Raw genomic sequence first — 21,031 nt, 5'->3', positions numbered from 1 at the left:
TCTCATTTAATAGCCTGACATACATGCTGTGTGCACCGCAAATATCTCTCCGGCTGACAGGAGGAAACAGAGACGGCCATTGAGGAAACCTGCAGTCCGTACTTTGAAGAATTCCACTGAGGAGAGGAAGGGAGATGGGAGAGACGGGGGGAAAAATATACCTCAGTAAAAGAGCTGGCTCGAACAAGGCCGCCATGGAAAAATACTGATATTTCATGCATAGGAACGCCACTGTGCACCTCAAAAACAGACGGTAAAAAAACCAAGGCTGAGTGGAAGGTAGGTTACATGGTTACATGAAACAGGTGGAACTCTGAGATGGGTTGAAACAGTTCTCCAATGGAGTAAGTTGGTTGTTTTCTTTAATATTCACAAGAGTAGTGTAAACTTTAAAGTGAACGGAAGATGGATGGAGTTTGGACCGGCTGACAAAATCTCTCCCTTACACGCATTAACATATGGCTGGATAATATCCTTACCTCTCCTGCAGTGCCTCATGGCCATTTTGCACATCCTGGACTCAGCGATGGTGGGACAGGGTATTGTGTCCTTGGGTGGTTTCTTTACAATGTGCCGCGTCCGGGTCTCCAGACCCCACTTATAGCCACAGGTTTTGTTTCTCCTGGTGCAGGCTCCCCATTCGCTCCACTGGCCCACCTCACAGCCCTCTGTAGAGACACACAGAAGCAGGGATGTGCAGTGAAACCACAACAGAGTGCAATTTATCCGCAACTCAAAGACGCCGGGTTAAGCTTTAATACAGGGTGAAGGAGCTTTACTGGGGTGCTATAACCTCTTTGTGTGTGGCCCCAGGTCAACTGGGAAACACTTGTCAAACCAACCTACAGTTGTACACATCAGAATCAAAATCATCAATAACGTTGGATATCTGGAAAAGACAAATCTATTATTCTTAAAGTCACATATACTATATATACACATATAAGCTCATTGTGCAAGTCCAATTTAAGAAGGAACAAATCATGTTCAAAGAAGGAATTAATCTACTTCTTAGATACATACAAATTCAAGTTAACGGAAAAGCCGGGTGGCTATAATCTGAGAGGAGAACTTCACTTTTAAAACGTCACTATGTGTGGAGTTAATTTGACTGATTTGTGGACAGGTGCTAAAACATTGGACAAACATTAAAAAGTTGTATAAAAACACTTTGTTAAAAGGATCTGAGGATGAAGAGAGGCCATTGTGGATTATTGCACTGACTGTACTGGGACAGGTTATTATAGAGGGATGGGTTGAGGGGTTTAAAATGTTTATTTGTTATCTTACAATGGATAATAATGATATACAGTATGTAATATAAAATGTGTACAGGAATGAGTGTTGAATGAAGGGTTGGAAACATTACAAGCTTTTGCTTCGTCCTGCTCCTTTTTGGAAATGTTGCATCTATTGTTAGTAACACTTTTTCAACACACTTAGGGCCTGACGCAAGATTAAGACTGACGCAGTTGTCAATTTCCCATCCAGCGCCCATGTCGTTCAAATAGCAAATGCACATTTGCCAATCTGTGTGCCCATGGGCATGCTGGTCTTACAGGGTGGTGCGTTCAGGTGCATTCTTGGTGTATTGCTATCTTGAGGCAGCGAGAAGTGATCGCGCCATTGGCCAACAAAAACCTGGTCTAAAGACAATAGCAAAGCGTTTTATTGTTATTTTAACAGCGCATTAGTGAAATATGCCTAGGCTTGTGCACAGCGCGTTAGACACATACAGGGAAGCGCAGAAGCCCACGCACATGCAAAATAATAAAAACATGAGGGTGCAAATCGGCCAATATCATAGCAATGTGCCAAGCTGCAAACGTGCCTGGCTGTTAAAGGGAATGGGAGATGACACTCTGATTGGTTTATTACATGTTAAGCCCAAAACACACCAATGAATGAATGAAAACAGTAAGTTCAACCCTTTTGAACCATGCACCCGGCACACAGACCCTTTTCTCTTCCATCAAACTATAAAAAGGGGATTTGGACATGCCCTAAACACACCTGTGTCATGCGCTTCAAGCTGTGCTCTTAGATTGTTAAAATAGGGCCCCTGGTGTATTTTTATATTTTATAATTTTTTTGTTCTGATAAAAAATTTAAGAAATAAAGAAACCAGAAAATGCTTGTTTTTCAGTCCAAAATTAGCATGCCAACGGAGAAGTAAGAAACATGGTTTACACATTAAGAAAGGTGTAAAAGACATTGTTGTTTAGCCTCTTGATTTTGTTTCATTTATTTGGACATGTTTATGTTGTTTCACGTACCTCCGCACTCCATGGTTTCCTCCAGCGGGGCAAAGCCCTCGGGGCACTTTTCAAAGCAGCGCCCTTTGTGGAGGTAAAAGCCAGACTTGCACTTGGTGCAGAAGTCTTTGCTGAAGCAGGACTCGCAGTTCTCTATCCTGCACCCTGGAGGAAGAAGGACAGGAAGAAGAGAATCATCAGAGTATGAGCAACTCTCTCATCTGGAGTTGATAGAAAGCTAAGGGGTTTGGGGAAGGGGGTTCTTGAAAGTATTATACTGTCTCTCCCGCAAAAAAAAAAAAAAATGAGGCCGTTGATGCCCTGTGAATCATTTCTCCCCGGGGTTCAAGTATATTTCAGCGAGCGTGTTTCTCCTGACAGATATTTTATTTTTTATCTTCCTGTTCTTGTTTAGAGTGAGAAAAATCAAGAGTGTGAAACCACACCAGCGGAGACAGTGAGGGATTATGTCACGCTGACCTCTTTCAACAAATTGCACCAACATCCAAATATTGGAGTACAAACACACAAGCTCACATGTTTTCAACTAATGGTGTGCTGCAACAGCCAAATACTTCCCATTAGGGCTCTAAAGAGTTTCCCAATATGCTATCCTATCACTCCACATTGCTCCAATCTGTGTCTGTTTCCATAACTGTGGGATATTGGGTTAGTCGGGTTTTCATTATGATGGCGCATGATCACAATGCTAACCTGCTGTGTGGATCCTTTAACCCTCCTGTTGTCCTCGGGTCAAATTGGACCCCTTTTAAAAATGTCTAAATGTCTATGGGAAATATGGCATTCTTTTTAACCAAATTACCACTAAAAAAGGATGAATGCCATGCAACGCTCTTTAAATACAATCACTTTTATTGAATTTCAGGGGTAAATTGAAATGGTTTGAAATCAACATCCTGACCAAACTCATCCACTCAACATACGTTCCTCTGATCTTACGTACACTACCGGTCAAAAGTTTGGGGTCACTTAGAAGTTTCCATTGCACTCCATTACAGACATATTACCAGCTCAGATCAGTCTCATTGTTTTTTTAATCAGGGCAGCAGTTTTCAGATTACTTCATGTGCTTACATGATTGCAAAAGGGTTCTTCAATGTTTTCTCAGTTATTTTGTTTTGAAATATTATCAGATTAGTAAACAGAATGAGCCGTTAGAATATTGGATGAATGGTTGCTGATAATGGGCATTGTAGATATTGCATTAAAGATCAGCCACCCACACAGATCAGCTGGTATTCTGTCTATGATGGAGTGGTATGGAAATTTGTAAGTGACCCCAAACTTTTGACCGGTAGTGTATAAGTCAAAATAATTCGTAATTTCTGCTTTATTAACGCAAATATTAGGTATAATTTCTATACAAATGATGGCTTTTGACCATGGATTACAAAAAGTAGTGTAAAACTAATGGTAGTAAGGTGGTGTTAGTGAAATAAAAAAAAAAACTAATGCGTTGAAAATGTCAAATGTCAAAAAGTGTTAATCTTTTTGACCCCGGAGGACAAAACAAGGGTTAAGTTCTTTCTGGTTACGACAAAAAAAGGGGCGAGAGGTTGGTTAGGAGTGGGGAGCCGTGGGGGACAACGGCATTTCGCGTTACCTTAATGGCCAAGGAAATGCTGATGCATTCAGTCAGTAAACACAACAGCGCACATATCCTCCCACGCCACACCCTGCCGCTGTGCATGACACACATTGCCGTGCTTGCAAAGAAAGGCCTGTCGATGTGTCATCAAGCTCTTACTCTACAAATAGCACGTCAGGCAGGGCCAAATTACAACAACCACACCAACACGGCGACGCACAGGCCCACATGATTAGAAGGAGCCTCCCGGAGCTGGCTAATTTATGACGTTCCTCAAAAGCTCTAAGTGGCCCTATTGCCCAATAGGCTTCCAATGCCGGCGAACCGCAATCTGTAACCTGCAGCCACTATCAGCCACCGCTTGCTGGGGGCGTCCCAGGTAGGGTGTCTGGGGCCCCTTTGATTTTGTCTCGCACAGTCTCTGTGCGTAAACCCTGCGTTACTGTATTTTCCACATGTGAGAGCAATGGAGGCTGAGGGCTGCTCTTTTATCTGTGACCCTTGCAGGGCCCGGGGAAGGGAAGGTTCTCACAATCACACCCCTTAATTACACCATCTCCAGCTAACCATCAGGCCTCCTCCTCGACATTCCTCCGAAACGAGGGGGTCCCTCCCCGCTTCACTTTGAACCCTAAAGTATGGCCTCTGCCCACTCACTCTGGTCTCACGCTTTCCCGACCAGTCTAAACAAACCATGGACACACACACACACACACACACACACACACACACACACACACACACACACACACACACACACACACACACACACACACACAGAAACACACACATACCAATCAGATACGGCTGGAGATAGACCGACTCTGCAAAGAAGCTGTACTCCACATTCTGAAGACTGGTTATAAATTACTGATCTCTTTGGTCGTTTCCTGTGTTCTCACATCATGCTATTAATTTAATCATCTAATATTATTTATCTCATCTAGGTATTTGATTTTGCTCAATTTAATCATATAGCTCAACATAGAGTAAGTCCAGAACCTTTCTGGAGTGCTGTGGAGATATTGGTGTTGCATGTGTAAGTCTAAGGGAGGTATATTGTTTTTTTTAAATCTTATCCACTTTGTTTTGGGTGATACAAGACAAACCCAATACAAAGAGCAGGCCAATTAACAACCACGCTATTTGGAAAGCACAAAGTGGTATTTTAGCGTTCACACTTTGCAGGTCTGTCATCACCTGAGAGACTTTTAGCTCCCAAACAAAAAAATGAAAGAGTAAGAGGCGAAGAAGAACATCTGGCAGTACTTTCAAGCACCAGGGTTATTGTGCAATCCTCAGTTATTGACAGTAAATAGGAGTAACGCAGATGTCTTAAAAACGGTATCCTTGCAGCACCGGTAGCACTTGACAAGGTTTTTGATTCAAACCTCACTGTTGGTTTCAGATGTAAGGCAGTGCAAGTGCCCGTAAATGGTGTTTTCTAAATAGAACGTTTGGTAATAATGTCACCAGGTGAGATGGATGAGGTGGATGACTCATCAATGCAGCTCCAGCTCCATGGGAATTAGAATGCAGGGAGGCAAAGCCGGGAGGTCAGAGGTCATCAGAGAGTGAGGTGGGTAGGAAGAGATCACTATGACAGACATTCATCCCTCTGTCCAGTTATCTTGCAAAAAGGCTATCTGGGACAATGTGGGCTATCTGTGACTCTGGAGAAGCTCCCACACTGATCAATGGCCAAGCCGGCAGTTAGGCAGCTTGTCCAGCAGCTCCACAAACTGATACAAGGGAGCGGGTTCATTCTCCTTGGAGGATTAACCTCTGGACCACCTTTAAAATCTTCGTCTAGGTGCCTCAGGGAGACTAATGAGAAATAATGAGGTCATCAGATCCCATTGAAGGCCCGTTGTTCCTGGGACTTAAACGCATTATCATCATTATCTCCCGCCCTGGTTCTGGCCGTAAGCTATGTTTGAACACAAGAGGAAAAGCCTTAGATTCCAGCTCTGAGGGGAATTTCAAAGCTGCGGGTAAAGTAGGAGGGTGCATGATTTCCAAAGTTCGACAGACTTTCATGAGTTTTGAAGCCAAGCTGCCTGCTCCTCATTTGCATAAAGTAGCCTGGATTCAACTTTATGCAAATGAGGAGAGAGCAAGTCAACACCCTAATTCTCCGAAGCCCCCGCGACGCTCTCAGAATGCATTGCACATAGAAATGAATGGAAAGCGTTGACACGTACTATTAACGCTATCCCTGTTTTTGTTGCTTGTTAGACTTTACACTTATTAATTATATGTGGTTTGCCTGTCAAGTTCATTTAAAGTTGAGAGATGACGTCCCTCGTGATCTAATGGCGCGTTCTTGGCAGAAGTTGGTAGCTCAGCTGTGGTCTGGATAGGGAACCCACCGATTGTATCACGGACTCTCAAAGCCTCAAGCTAAAGTGAACTGCTGTTCCTCCGCAGCCAGACAGCACCATGTGTAATCTCTCCATTTATTTAAACGAATGTTCACCGTATAAAGAAAAGGTGCTCAATCATTAAGTGAAGATGGATGAATCTCTCTTTCCAGACGGGGACGTTTATGTTATCTGAGCTGAAGGTGGGTTGTGAGACCCCTCATCAGTCTAGTGAGAGAGTCTCAGACTCCCCCAGAAAGTTAACCAGAAGCAATGTTGCACAGCAGGAGAGTCCATGCCGTAAAAGGCCTGGCAGTGTGAGGGGGAAAACAAGCCCTATTTTTCCATCTTTTTCCTCCAAGCTGAGTCGAACAGCTCTGACCTACTCTCTAGGCCCTGGGTTTGGCTGACATGGAAGCTTTGGCTTGCTCGCTGCCACCCAGCCATGTCGTGTGGAGCTGCGGAATGGCAGGAGTTCATGGCAAAGGCCAGAGCTGCCATGTTCTTCCCAACTCTTTCAGCGCAGTTTTTTCCAACCTGGGTGCTCCTCCGTGCGCCAGCATAAAGCTAGGTGAAGCAGAGTTGGTGTTCCTGTCAATCAGCATCTCCCAGAGAGAGGACTGCAATGACAGATGTATCAGGCCTCCTAGCTTCTTCACTCCAAGGAACACAGTCTGTGTTGTACCAGGATTGGATATCGTATCTGCTAAGCCAGCGCCAGCATACACACAGATAGCTTAAGCTTCAGACAGTGGTCTAGCACAGACAGCCCTTCCACTCACACTAGAGTATGCACAATAAGAGTTGGGAGAAATAACCAGATTCAACTCTGCATCTGGCTGTAGTGTCCTGGGGGCAGGGATTGATCCATTCACTGTATTGTGAAAGAGCAGTTAGTAAAGCTGTGATGATTAAATGTTCATGGTAAGGCTCAGAAGCCAAAAGCAACTGGTCTTTTTGTTGGTGAGACTGTGCAATTGAAATACCCACAAACTCAGAATTAGAGTGAGAAAGATAGAACTTGAATGAGAGACATGGAGAGGCTGTCAGCGCCGCCAACTAAAGGTTGCAAAATCCATGTTAGTTGTTTTATGCAGCTTTGGTACCAATTTGGCTGAGGCCCACAATGGTTCTTATCCACCTCCAACCCAACAAATCCCCATGATGCACTGTAAAACTAAAACGATCTTGGAAAAGGCATATCTACTTCTAGCTAATTTAATGTGACAAAGCAGCGGGAAATACAACAATGGGATTTAGTAACAGATTTATTCAGTACGAGTAATGCAGTAAAAAATAAATCACAATTGGCAATCCAAAGAAATTACCTCTGACAGAGGAGTCTCTAGTGGCACATTAGGCTGGCACGGACTGAGCTGTGATATATAAACCACCAGGATATTGGCAATCCCGGGACTTGATCAGACTGGTTGTTGGTTGGAAGCAAACACAGCTGGGATTTCTGTCCGCTACAGTGGGATAAGGCAACTGAGTTGGTGCTAGAGTGTGCATGTGTGTGTAGCAGTGTCAGCCCAATACACCCTGAGGGAGGATGTTTTGAATACAGCCTTACTCCAATGCTGACCCTCTCAACACTTTCTCACTTTTAAAAGAAAGCTCTGATAGTTGCCTTTCAGCTCATAATTCTTTCAGCCAGAGAGCTCGCTTGGGCTACAAAATGACAGAAGAAGCTTTGGCTTGAGAATGCATGTTAAAACCGAGGTATTATGAAATGTGACTGAGGCGAGAGCATGACTGCACCGCATTCACACAAATTTGGCTGTACATAAAGCAGCACACTGTGTGCCCGTTGCTACAAATCTTCCCTGCTGAGCAGTGGGTTGACACCCACAGACACTGGTGTGGGGCCTCTTCTGGGCGCTTGATAAGAACCCCAATGGATAACATTGGAGTTACTGCATATGGTTTAAGGCTCATATCAACAAGCCTGTTAGCTGCTGAAAGGAGTACTTGCAAAGCAGAGACCCAGGAACATAATATATGGACATGCAGGAAGGTATTATGCAACAAAAAAGGCATTGCTAACAATGGCTACATCTCCGTAATCTGGCTCCTATGAAGGTCCAGCTGAAGTGTAAACGGGCATCCAGTTATGTTATGTTTGTGGAAAGTGTAGTTCCCATTGTTGTTGGCTCTAATTGTGGAATTACTTTCTCTGCAGTGTAGGGAAACTCCCAGAACTGTGAGCCTTACATTTTAAATTCATCAAGTGAGGTCCTGAATGAAACGTTTTTGAAGAATGTCTAACTAAAACAAGCATGAAAGCATATTTCTTTTGCAAGTTGCACAACTTTTTACTTCTTCATTACCAAAAAGTACAAAATTCCATCATTTTCTGTTCAAGTTTTTCAGGTTGGAATCAAACCTGCGTGCAGGTCAAGTGCAGTAGAAAGTCTACAATAAATTACATTTTTAGGTGAGTTAGGTTAGAGTGTGATAACTGTACCTGTGTCCTAATTAGGGGGGGACTAACCTTGTGAAAAAATAAACTAATGGTTTTAAAGTGTTATGACCAGGAGGTTGATTTAAAATTTGAGAGAAATAAAAATACTGGGGGACTCACCAAACCTGCTCTTGATTTCAATAGTCAAAGTTGAAAGCTTATCTTTTACATTCAAAATGATGACACCCCTACTTACACTCTGAACTGTGACATCTTCAACACAAGGCAAACAACTGGCAACAATGTTAATGATGAAGATATCACACAGCTATTGATAAACTGATGACCTGTCCAGAGTTCATGGCAAGGGTCCAGTGCATGCTACTGGCCACCCATGGTGCTGAAAAGAAATACTTAAGAATATTCTTTAAATGCTGTTTGGGAAGTTTAAAAATCAAGGTTAGGTGTTTATATTTAGACCTATATGTGTACATTTCAATAATAATAATGGACTGGCATATTATCGGCCAAACTGTGTGACTTGGCTTGCGTCAAACTCCATAATATTGCTAGAGAAGAGTGAGTTCATCCCTTCTCTCTCTGTCACAAGCCTCAGGAGACCCTTCGGAAAAAGTGAAAGTGAAGTTTCAGCCAGCGAGTGGATGGGTCTACAACCCTCTTGCTTGCTTTGCCCTTGTTTTCCTTTACACAGGCAGTCCACAAAAAATATGCTTGTATGAGATAAGATCACATAGACAAACTCTGGAGTAATAATACACAGCTGCTCCCTAAGCGATTTCAGAGCCTGTGTTTAAAAAGCTCATGATAACAGAGACGTAATGCCACGTTTCAGGCCTCTTTGGAAACCAGGAGCACCCAACAGCTCTGACCACATCGGGGGGAGAACTCCTCACCCTCATTTGTTCACCGTGCCTTTGAGCTCTTGTGTCCCAGTTGCCTGTTTCAATTCACACAAAAATATATTCACTGACCCGACAATTAGCTTCCAAAATATCCTCTTGCGGAGGTTGGATGTGAACAGTTTAGCGAAAATAAATGACATTCGGAGCGCAGCTGAGAATGAGGCTCAAATAGGAAACTGGATTAGAGTGCCATGACTGAAGCTGCGATCACATCAAAGTAGCTCTCACTTTGAGATCTGATGTTACGTGACAATACAAGATGTTGTTCTAAGAGCAGTTTGTACGAAGAAAGATTCAGATTAACCCGCCGCACCTCAGGATCAGTTAAAGTCAAAATTCACCCAGCACGGGGAACCAGAGAACAAGATGTCTTTCTTTTCCAATTCTCTGAGTCAAAACAATAGAGTGAAATAACTGTTCCTGGTTTAAACTGCAGTAGACAAGATTAACAATTTTTTTTTTCATTTTTGTTGTCGCTTTTTATCAATTTTTTGTAAAATCCTTTTTTTCAATGTTTGTCACTTTTTTGATGTTACTTTTTTTTGACCACTTCAGTTTTACTTTAGTTTTACAGTTATTTTTGGAATTTCAGGTCAATAACAATCATTTATAGGAAAATATACTAGACAGCTAGCTTAGCGTTAGCATCAGTGAGTCCCGACCTCCCAGTGAAACCAGGGATCACACACTCTAAAACTCAAGCCAAACCAAATCAAATCAGCAACTGTTATGTTAGATGCATCTCCCACTACTACTTGGTAATTAAAAAAGTAATCATTGGAACAAGGTACTAATTAAGGCATTACTACCCAATACTGATGTAGAATCACAGCTTGTCCAACTTAACATGAACATTATCTGACATTAAATTTCAGATTACTGCTACTAATATTTTAAGTCATATTGCCTGTACCTAATGCCAAATGCTCCAATTACAACAGTGTCTCTTTGTCCCCAGTGGCAACAGATGGACCCCACCCCCCAAGCAAGGGTCTGTCCTAGGTTTCTGGCTGTAAAAAGAAAGTTTATCCTCACCTCTGTTGCACCATTTGCATGCATGTGGGAAATTGAAATTGAAACTGTTGGGTCTTTGTAAATGATAGAGTGTGGTCTAGACCTACTTTATCTGTAAAGTGTCCTTAGAAAACTCCTGTTGGGATTTGACACTATGAATACAATTAAACTGGATTCATTTTCTAAACCACATAAGTTACAAACATCCAAAGTTAGCTGGTGCAGCTTTAACTTGCTTATATTTTCATAGTGAAATGGACCAGCAAATGTACTTACATAGGTTGGCAAGGATTGGTTAAGCAGAAAGTAGTGATGTTTTTTGTTTTTTTTTACTTTCTGCGGTTGCTAAATATTCGCATTATTGGGCCTAAAGGGCCCGACACCCTCCTCTGGGGCTTGCGTCTGTCAGTAGTTTGGCTCAGGGAACCAAATGAGTTCAAGTTCCTCTCTGTTTTTTATATGAAACACTCAGCCAACACCTTGGTATAAAGCTATAAAGGCTCTTGCTCTCTCTATTCCAGCATATTCCATGTTAAAATAAGGTTATGAGAACAGGGTGCTACATGAGGAGAGAGGGAGACATTTCATTAATTGGATTTTAGAGTTATTCTTTAACGATAATCATGAGAGCACATCAACTTTTTGCTGTTATTGTTTGGAGTTGTGTTTAATAGTATAAACCATAATTGAGAGTGTGTGAGAGCAAAGGGGTGGTCTGTTTCATGTTATTAAAACCAAAACAGTATTGTACTGTTTGTAACTTATGTAACATATGGTGAAAAACGACTTTAACTACAGACCATAGGAGTACTATGGGTAACAGTGAGACTTTTATGAGATTATTAGCAAAATATCAAATGTGAGTTTGATCATGTTTGACTTCCTCATGAATAGACCACTAATGTTAAGGGTTAATGCTTTGCTACATGTGAGATGAATAGAATAATAGATAGATAGATAGATAGATAGATAGATAGATAGATAGATAGATAGATAGATAGATAGATAGATAGATAGATAGATAGATAGATAGATAGATAGATAGATAATTTATTTACCCCCAGAAGACAACTCATTCATTCATTGGATGTGCTTGTTATGAATGATTTGTACTAAAAGTTGCAGAGAATGTAAATGTGAGTCCAGTTACAGTTACTGATTGAGTCCAGAGGGACACCAGCAGCCTCCCAGTCCACTGATGTCCATTCCCTGTGGGGATGAAGTAAAAAGGTTTGATGACCACCGGCAGGGATTTCCTTTCTGCAAGGATTTTGTTTTTTTGTAGGCTGGAACGTCTCTGCAGCACCACAACACTTACATTTTTTTTTTGACTTTATCAAACGTTGACTCTGTGTGGTGAACAGGAAGGGGGACAGGACGGTCCCCTGGGGGGCCCCTGTGTTGGTCTTCACAGTTCTTGACATACATAATGCTTTGGGCTTTTCTCCTCAAACTTCAATGAACGCACAGTTGTTGGTGAAGAATCTGGACAAGTCAGTTGTGACTGGCTCTCTGTTCAGAGTCAAAAACTACTTTTGGCTGCCAAAAAATGATACTGTCTGGTGAAAGTCTCAACCCACAAGCCCTTGCAGGCAATCAACAAAAGACGTTTCATGCTCTGATGCAAAAATCTAATAATCTTTTTAGTTCAGATGACGGCCAAAGGGCCTGGTTTTTACATTTTAATGTAACGATACAAGTCTCTGTTGTAGGTTTGGCCAACTCTTGCCTGCATCTTGGTTGCCTTTGCACCTGGGTTTAATGATTTCAAACACCATCGGGACTGTAGGGAGTTTAGTATTGTAGGTGTAAAGGGAGCGTTCAAGAGAAATGAGAAATCCTCGCTGGAGTTCGCTGTTTAATCCCGAGAGAGACACTGCTAAGACGAGGCTTCGCTCCTCACATCAACCTGTGTGAACAGATGAGCCGTTCAAATTGTGAGGTATGTGTGTCTCCTCTGGATAATTGACGATAAATCATGTGTTGTGGGAAAAAGGGGAAAATGGAGTGGTGGGGTTGTTTGGAAGAGTCAGTGGTGTAGGAGATTGAGGGGTAGGGGTGGGGTGCGAGGGTGGGTTCAAGTTGAGAGTACTTACTGGAGCACATGTTGAGTTCCGGGCTGCGCATGCCGTAGTATCCGGCTGGACAGTCGTGAAGACACTCCCCATACTGCCTCATCCTCTCTCTCCGCAAAAACAGGAAGAGTTTTGGCTGGCAGTTTACACAGCCGTTGTCCCTGGAGCACACCGAGCAGCCTTTACAGATGGGGTACCCTCCATAGCTAGCTGCAGGACAAACACAGAAGTTTGATAAAAAAAAAGTAAATACATCAAGGTGTCAGTATGCTTCAACCACAGTGCTTATTAAATGGTCGATCTGAAACGCCCTCCCTCCACATACGTTTTTGATGCTGATCCTCGAACAATTATTGTAACTTTCTAAAATAAAAATCCAATAAGCATGCCAGCTTCATGCAGCGAGTAGCCAGGTGTACACATGTAAGAAAACAAGATTAGTATTTGTATTTTACGCCCTCTATTTCATTCTTTACAAAAATTCCATACGTACAAATGAGTTCCGTTTGAGTGTGTTTGAGGAACGATTGTCCAAAGGGTGTACAGTTATCTGAATTGGAAAGATCATCACATCCCACCAATCCCTATGATGGCAGGGTTTTTACCCTTTCGAATGGGATTGTTTAGAAGAGCTTTAAACACTTTTGCTTTCAGTCGTGGTTGGACGACACGTAGCATTTAGTTGTTCATTTACAAGCATAGTGCGTCCTATACATTGAGCATTAAGGAGCAATAAAACAAGATGCCCTACAAATAAATTAAATCATATAAGCTATCTGGCTTCAAAACTATGCTAAGGCACACACACAGGAATGCTTTTCTCTGTTTTCAAAGACACCAAAACTCTTAGCATTGCTACTTTGGGCATTGCACAATGCTTGCATCTTACACCTCACCACTGTGCTCAATGTACCTTGAAATAAGCAACATGTGAGATGACCGTGACGTAATATGAAAGCTACCCGTGATCACCAAAAAGGTAAGAAAGTTTGCATGCACCCATCCTTTATTGATCTTCAGATTTAAACCCATCTCTTACCCTGAAGGCCAATTATTGACTGCCTACTTTTATCCTAAATTGAAATACAGTGCGTTAAATTCCCATTTGGCTCATTTTGTTATTCAATTTTCCTGGCAGTTTCCTGCTGCCTTGTGCATGATGATGACGTAAACCCAATTACAGTTAGGGTTAGGGTTATGCTAGAGTGAGCATAGCTCCTACAGCTCATCATGTGTGGAGGGCCGGAGAGAATGTAGCAGTTTAAAGCGCCATGGTTATTTTTTTGCTACAGCCACAATGGAAGATAAATCTGACATTGTGGTCGAGGAGGCTGTTCATTCTGCACTAGTTATAGAAAAGATTGTTGTATCATCCCCCTTATGTGGATGACCCGGACTTTACCCCTGATTACAAAGACAGGGTGAACTAGAGGCAACAGACTCAACTGTGGGAGGCCTGACCAGTAGAATACAAGCCGAGTACAAGAATGAAACCAAAACAACCATAATAGACATATCAGCAGGATGTTCATAGTAAATATGTCCAATTCAACAATTTGTCATTCATACAAACTCTGGCTCCCCTCTCGCCGTTTGAATGCTGATTGGTTATGAATGTGAATATTGCATTAATTCTGGTCAGAGCTGGCCTCTTGAACGATTTTGTTGAGACAGCCGATGAAAGCCCCCAAAACCGCAGTGGCTCTGGCCTCGGCTCGAGTTGCCGGCTGAAGACAAAGGAGCCAGTAACAAGACAGTCCATTCCACAATAAGTGACTTTCAATGTAAACTCCTTAGCGTCCCGTTTACAGGAAAATGTCCTTGGGCGAATCCAACCTCTCAAAACGAGAGACACTTCAGTCGATCTAAGCCAAGTCTTAAATATCACAAGCAGGGACCGCATAGCAGCGTCGCTCAAACTGAGTGACCCACCATAACGCTTAATATAACACTGTGCAGCAAAGTGGACAAACCCTAAGAGACAAAGCAGAGCATGTATGCGTTCCTGGCTGTGGATTCATCCGCATATTAGATTTCTCCCAAAAAGATTCACCCAGACGAACGTGAGCGCTAAGTGGGCCCAGTGCAAGCATCAGTTTGTAATCATGTAAAAATCAGTCAGCGGATGTCAGGCTCATCTTCTTTCATTTCTTTTGTTGGTGAGCTGGGAGACGGTCTTCAGAGAGGTATGCTGGCTCTGCCAAACTACTCTCATTCTCCTGAAGCCGGAGCGGATGGAAGTAAGATTAAGTGCGAATCAGAATGTGTCTCTGATGGTCTATAGAGATGAGGTTTACAGCGACACCCCATCGATCTCAGCAGCGCTGGGAAGAGCGCTCCAAGCCTATTCATCACACAGACCGGTGATGGTTCATCTCCAGTCGGCACGCTCTCGATAAGACATGAAGGAGAAAAGACAGACTTGGCTGGTCCAAATCTCAGATGGAAAATGGTGTCTTATGGTCAACGGACAATCCAATATCTAAGATATTATTTCCTATTTCAGTTGTGCCAATGCCAGTTGTCTCTCAATTCAGTACAGCTTCTTCCGAGTCTCTTGGCTCTAATTGGTGGACACAGGAGCTGTTTATCAAGTTTACAACTGGCTTATAACGAAGTATGTCAAAGCTGTTTTTTATTTTTATTTCATGAAATAGTTTTTAAATCATATGCCTTGCAGGAATTGCTAAAATAACGTGCAGGCCTTTATATCTTGATGCATGTTTGTATCTATGTATTATCTCACATAAAATTGAAATAGGCGTACTTACAGTACTTACAGTACATTCAATTGAAAAAAAAGCTGTTGCAGCTGTATTACACATGTTTCAGGTAACACCACAAGTGGAATTTCTAAAATATATCTCATATTTCATTCTGTCAGTCCTTCCATTCAGTAAAACTAAACTGCAACATTAGACCTATCCTCATACTTAAAGATATATTTCTGTAGAATATACAGTCTGGATGTGTTTACAGCAAACTGACATTCACATTAGCTCGGTCACATTTACTCTCTCTGCCCTCGCCAAACTTGAATGCAACACTGACAGAAAGGGAAAGCCAACTTGGCAAAAGTGAAGAACTGTGAAGCTGGAAAGCTTATTTCCCCAGTCTGTTATAAGTGTGCTCTACTCTATAACTATTGACAGAGTGCTAACAATACTATCCTAACAATAATAGAAAAATAAAGCCAGGGCCTGTGGTTATCTTAGATCATTGGCCAGTCAATCAGCAGAGACATTACAGTCACTGAAAAGTTTCTTTATCACTCTGGCTCAAATAAGAGCCAGCTCACTCTTTGTTGTCAAACATTTGTTTTGCTGGTTGCTAATCTCGCAATGCGCGCTGATTGAGGACAACATAATCAAGCGTCATTTGAATGCAGCAGATCCCATATTGCTGGAATTAGCGTCCAATTTGGAGGGAAAACAGGGGGAGAGGAAAGGCTGTACATGGTGCAGAGAAACTCTTTTTGGTGCTGATCTTGGGAGATTAGCGTGTGTGTGTGTGTGTGTGTGTGTGTGTGTGTGTGTGTGTGTGTGTGTGTGTGTCTCTGTGGAAAGGTTTGGAGGTTCAGGCCACAGGTATGTCAGAAAGGAGGCCACAATTCACAGCGTCTGGAGCAGCGCTGTCCAACTCTCGTCCTACACTACCAGGATAATGGCTAGCGTGCTTTACGTCAGTCTGTCGACCGCCAGCAGGTTTCAGACATTCTTAAAAAACATACATGTGAATATGATTTATTAGACTAGAAGAAATACAAGAGTAGCGTCTTTACAGCAGAACTGAAACTCTTGAAAAAAGTATTTGGAAGAGGCTTCCAACAGGGTAATTTATTGGCATAACATTTGAAACCAGTTTGCCAAAGCATGTAGTAGCCATGTTTTAAAATTTAAAAATTTAAAAAAAAAGAGAATATTAAAGGGGAAATTGATAAAATGTTAGTTTGGAAGTCCCTATAGATTAGCTTTTATTTGGCAGGAACTTAATGGTTAATGTGCTAGGGGATGTGTTCTGAGTTATGGATGTGCTTTTTTGTTTTGCAGATTGTTTCGTATTTCTTCTTTTCTCAAACAGCAGACATATTCAAACCCAGTCCTCCCGATCGATAACCCGGTTTCACACATGTTGAACTGAGCTCTATGGCTTCTTCTTTCCCCACAAATCACGTAAATGCCTCGGCTCTTCTAGCGTTTCTTCCGTCAGTCACGTTGAATCCAAAGTGACCCAGACACATTGAAAAGCCACACAGAAAATGGCCATTGGGAAATTAGAGATACCAAGTTAACCATACATGTTTCTGAACACAGTAGAGGAGTGTACACGCCATTCGAAGTGCCACGTCCCTGCGCACGATAAACCGATGCCGTTTACGGTTTCAACCACAAAATACATATTGCGTGAAACAAAACAAATCCGCAGGTCCCACTTCTGACAACTAACTGTGGATCCCTCTAAGCCTTAAGAATTGTATTTACAAAAAACAGGGTCCATGTGAACATCACTGAAGAAGCTTTCACAAGAAAGACTTAATAAATGCCTCAATGTGTCATGTCTACAAGGTCGAGGGCTGCTACAAAGCTGCTGCTCTCGTACATGAACCACATGAAGGATCTTTCATTATGTTCTCTCTCACACATCAACAATATACAACTGGGATAGCTTAGCTGAGGATGACTTTGTGTAACACATTTAAAAATGTGAAGGGGGGAGGGGAATGTTTTTGCACATTTTGAAAGAATATTTCAACTTTTTGGACCGCTCGCTTAATTGTTTTCTTGCCGAGAGTTAGATGAAGAACATATACCACCCTTAGGTCCGTGTGTAAATGTAAAGCCAAAGCCGATAGCTTAGCTTAGAAAAGAATCAGGAAAACAATCATCCAAGTGTTGTTTATATTACACTAATTATATGAAATGTGTTATTTAGTGAGCTTAAGAGGTGCTAGTAGGCAGAATTTGTTACCTTAATGAGAATCAAGCTAGCTGTTCCCCTGTTCCTGGTATGTATGCTATAAGCTAACCAGCCGCTAGCTTCAGCTACGTATTATGTAGGCCTATAGACATGAGAGTAGTGTGGTCTTTTGCCCAAAATTGTAAATTTCCCAAATTTTCACCAAACACCAAGACCATTTTTAATAAGAAAATCACAATTTGGACCATAAAAGAACATTACTCAGTGAAATGGCCATTGATGAGTATATAGTATGGTCACGTGAAGTTTTGTTTTTATCATTCATGCAAAACAGTCAAGCTCACGACATGAAGAATGACAGCACGTATGGAGCGTAGCACTTTCATTCTACGGCCTCAGGCTTGCTGGGAGGTTTGTTCTGAAGCAGCTCAAGAGCAATTAGGGTCGCAGTAAGATCCAACAGAAACCCAAACTGTCTCAGGTGCGTTTTTATGAGTCCAAAGCAAGCGTGACAGACTGCGCCCGAGGCTGCCAAAAGCCTCCACATGTACAGAGGGTTCCACCCACAGCCGTCTCACTTCCTGCCTTCCACTCACCTACCGTTACCCATGAAATCATTCCAACTGGCTGCAACCCGAAACCCTAACAAGGCAAATTGCACATAATTTTAGTGTTTCTTTTAGAGCCCCAAACTTTAAATTGAAAAAAAGTTTCACTGAAAATTGATACTTCGGAACCATTTGCAGCTCTTTAAATTTAACGGTTTTATTATAATACTAAAGAATAACATAAAGAACATGCATTATACTATAAGAAATATAGTATAATATAAACCTACTTTATCACATCCATCAAGTCCGAGGTGTACAATCCAAACTGGACCGTATCTGATTTTGTATTAAATAGTAGCTTTCCCTGTGTGTAATTCAAAATTTGGACAAAATGGGATGAACTAATCCCAAAACATTCACATTCATGTGGCTTTTAGATGGATTCGTTGGGGTCTGCCGTATTAAAATTACAAACGGTTTAAAAAAAAAGTGAATGCATGCCTCTTTCTCACCTCTCAACTGCTTTCATTAATCACAGACTTGTCGATGAGCAGCACCAGCGAGCATCGATGATATTATCCATGAGACCCAACCCCATCCAGTCATCACTTCTCTAACCTGCTTACCCTACTTTCACAAAGATTGTTGATTTTGTTCCCCTGTAAACACCCAAAGAGAGTGTTGCGGGTCACCCATAGTTGATCATTAGACATAAAGTTATATGTGTCCACAAGGCACTGGGGTGTAAAACAGAGATGGTTGTTCTGATTTGACCCTAGTTCATTTGTCACGCATCATTTCAAATCGCATGAAATGGAGAATGATAGCATAGTATACAAACTGGATAAACGGTTTGTCTTGACTTACAACTAAGTTGATCTGAGACTTCAAATCCAGGTAACAAATATCAGAAGGACAAGAGCTTTTATTAACATACAACTGTTTCTATTCTCACAGTTTGCCTCCATTTCTCCGAGAACCCTGGTATGTCAATCTAATAATACAGTCTGTGAATGCAACTTACCAGCAGCCACACTGTCCATTGTTTGGTAAAGGCACTTACAGTGCAGTCTATATGAGAAGGCTCATCCCGTACCATGACAAAAAAGTTATTCACTACATAGATACTAACCATAAATGAAGAGGCAGCTATGGCAAACCTCAAGTTTTGGGCTTGCATTGCAGCAGCAGGTCAGAAAGATATGTGTTCTCATGTGGAAAGCATCACATCCACCGACAGAATTATACAGTTTTCTCGTGGCACTGAGACAATTATTGTTTATTGTCCCACCCACCCCCACCCCCCTAAATGGGATGGTATAGGCTTACTGCTCCTCCACTTTAGAGGAAAAAAGAGAAAGCTTGGCAGAGAGAAAGGGCAGATATGGGACAGAGCCAGCCCGGCCTCACAGAATTCCGTGAAATGATCACAAAATGTTACCAGCGCATTACGTGGTGGTGGCACGGAATGTGCAAAAATTACGTGTTGTCGCCACGGAAAACAACGGCAACGTAAAGTCAATGAGAAAATGGCGTAGCATTAACAGCAACAACAGTAGCGAGTAGTATGAAAGGCCGAAAATTTGTGTTGGGAAGTTGGTCACAACAACACAGGACTTTCCCCCAGGAGACCGGAGATCGTGTCCCGCGTGTCACGATTCCTAAACCCAACCGTCCCGTTCTTCTTCTCTTAAACCCAACCCGTCCGCTGTCAGGCAGTGTTCATCATCGCAGACTTTTAAAGGGGCCATGTTAATTTCACGGAATCCTTCTGTGGTTCCCATCACGGAATTCAGTGAGATCAGGTTGGACAGAGCAGCACCAACAATGCCGGGGCGGCGGACTGAACCGTGAGAAGCATCGGGGGCTTTCTGGATCTCTGTTCATAGCCCCTAACCATCCGGGCTTACACTGTGCAGCTGTAAAAGGCAGCAGAGCAAACAATGTCAACCCTCGCACTCAGAGTTCACCAGCCGTTGTTACATCTCAACATTGCTCAAGCTTGTTAAAAGCTGCTACATGGAAAATGAAATCAAACCGCCCGCTTTTCAGGCCCTTGACTTTATTTGTCATGGAACTGGAAGTTGCACTCAAAGATTGTGGAGAAAAAACAGAAGGGGTAAGAGGGGGTACTTTCAGCCTGTACGCTGAAGGGACATTTCTGTTTCAATTTAGCAGAAAATATGTTGGACTTGCCTCCGACTCTTTTCCAGCTGGAAACAGTCATTTTTTTAGGATCTATATTTTTTTTTTCCACCAGTTTACTTTAACAGATCATACTGTAAGCACGTGTTTATAATTTAGGACAGTCCTGCTGCTTATAATGATTTTGCAGCATGAGACTGAGCAAACACATTTGCTGTCAGACATAATAGTTTGGCTAAACTGACACAGATCCACCGGGCGAGTGGGGCAGCCCAGAGATTTGAACCTTCACCTGAAAGGGTGGCGGTTTACATAGTGAATGGGTAAAACAGGCAGCAGTGGCAACTGGGAAACAGGGGCCAATTTAAAGCTGCACTTTTTAGTGCACAATAAAACAGAAGCTGGAGGTAATTTACTTTGGTGTGATTCAACAGGTTGGGACACATTCACATGCAGGTGAGAAAACTGCATTTGAGTTCTCCTCTCAAAAGTTGCATTGTCCCTTCAAGTGAATTATTTTGCTGGTAAGGGACACCAACTCGGTCTTAGTTGAGCTTACATTAAACAGATTTAAATTTTCCGTCATCCTAAAATAAAAAGTTGATCGAACAGTGTACAGAAAATGGCGTCTGTGCAGTGTTGATCATCTCTGTCCTGTGTTTGTGAACCTGCAGCCAGTCAGATAGAGACATTGACAGTGTGTCTGAGTCAATCTGGAAACGATCTGTGCACCTTTCGCCCATCTGTCCAGCTGAACTCATTATGGCTCTCACCC

At 42.3% G+C, this 21,031-nt stretch overlaps 1 protein-coding gene across 2 annotated transcripts in view; it reads right to left on the bottom strand.

Annotated features, from left to right (window-relative positions):
* Positions 1-21,031, bottom strand: part of rspo2 (R-spondin 2) — a 66,427-nt gene that overhangs the window by 24,455 nt on the left and 20,941 nt on the right. For both annotated transcript variants that reach the window (XM_034874877.1, XM_034874878.1), the window contains exons 3-5: positions 12,665-12,853; positions 2,277-2,420; positions 480-668 (exon numbers count right to left, since the gene is read on the bottom strand). In XM_034874877.1, coding sequence (XP_034730768.1) covers positions 480-668; positions 2,277-2,420; positions 12,665-12,853 — 522 coding nt within the window. The remainder of the gene's footprint in view (positions 1-479; positions 669-2,276; positions 2,421-12,664; positions 12,854-21,031) is intronic.

This window comes from Etheostoma cragini, chromosome 6 (assembly GCF_013103735.1).
Source record: "Etheostoma cragini isolate CJK2018 chromosome 6, CSU_Ecrag_1.0, whole genome shotgun sequence".
NCBI lineage: Eukaryota > Metazoa > Chordata > Actinopteri > Perciformes > Percidae > Etheostoma > Etheostoma cragini.
The sequence above is the reverse complement of the archived record's forward strand: the minus strand, read 5'-3'. Positions and strand labels throughout refer to the sequence as shown.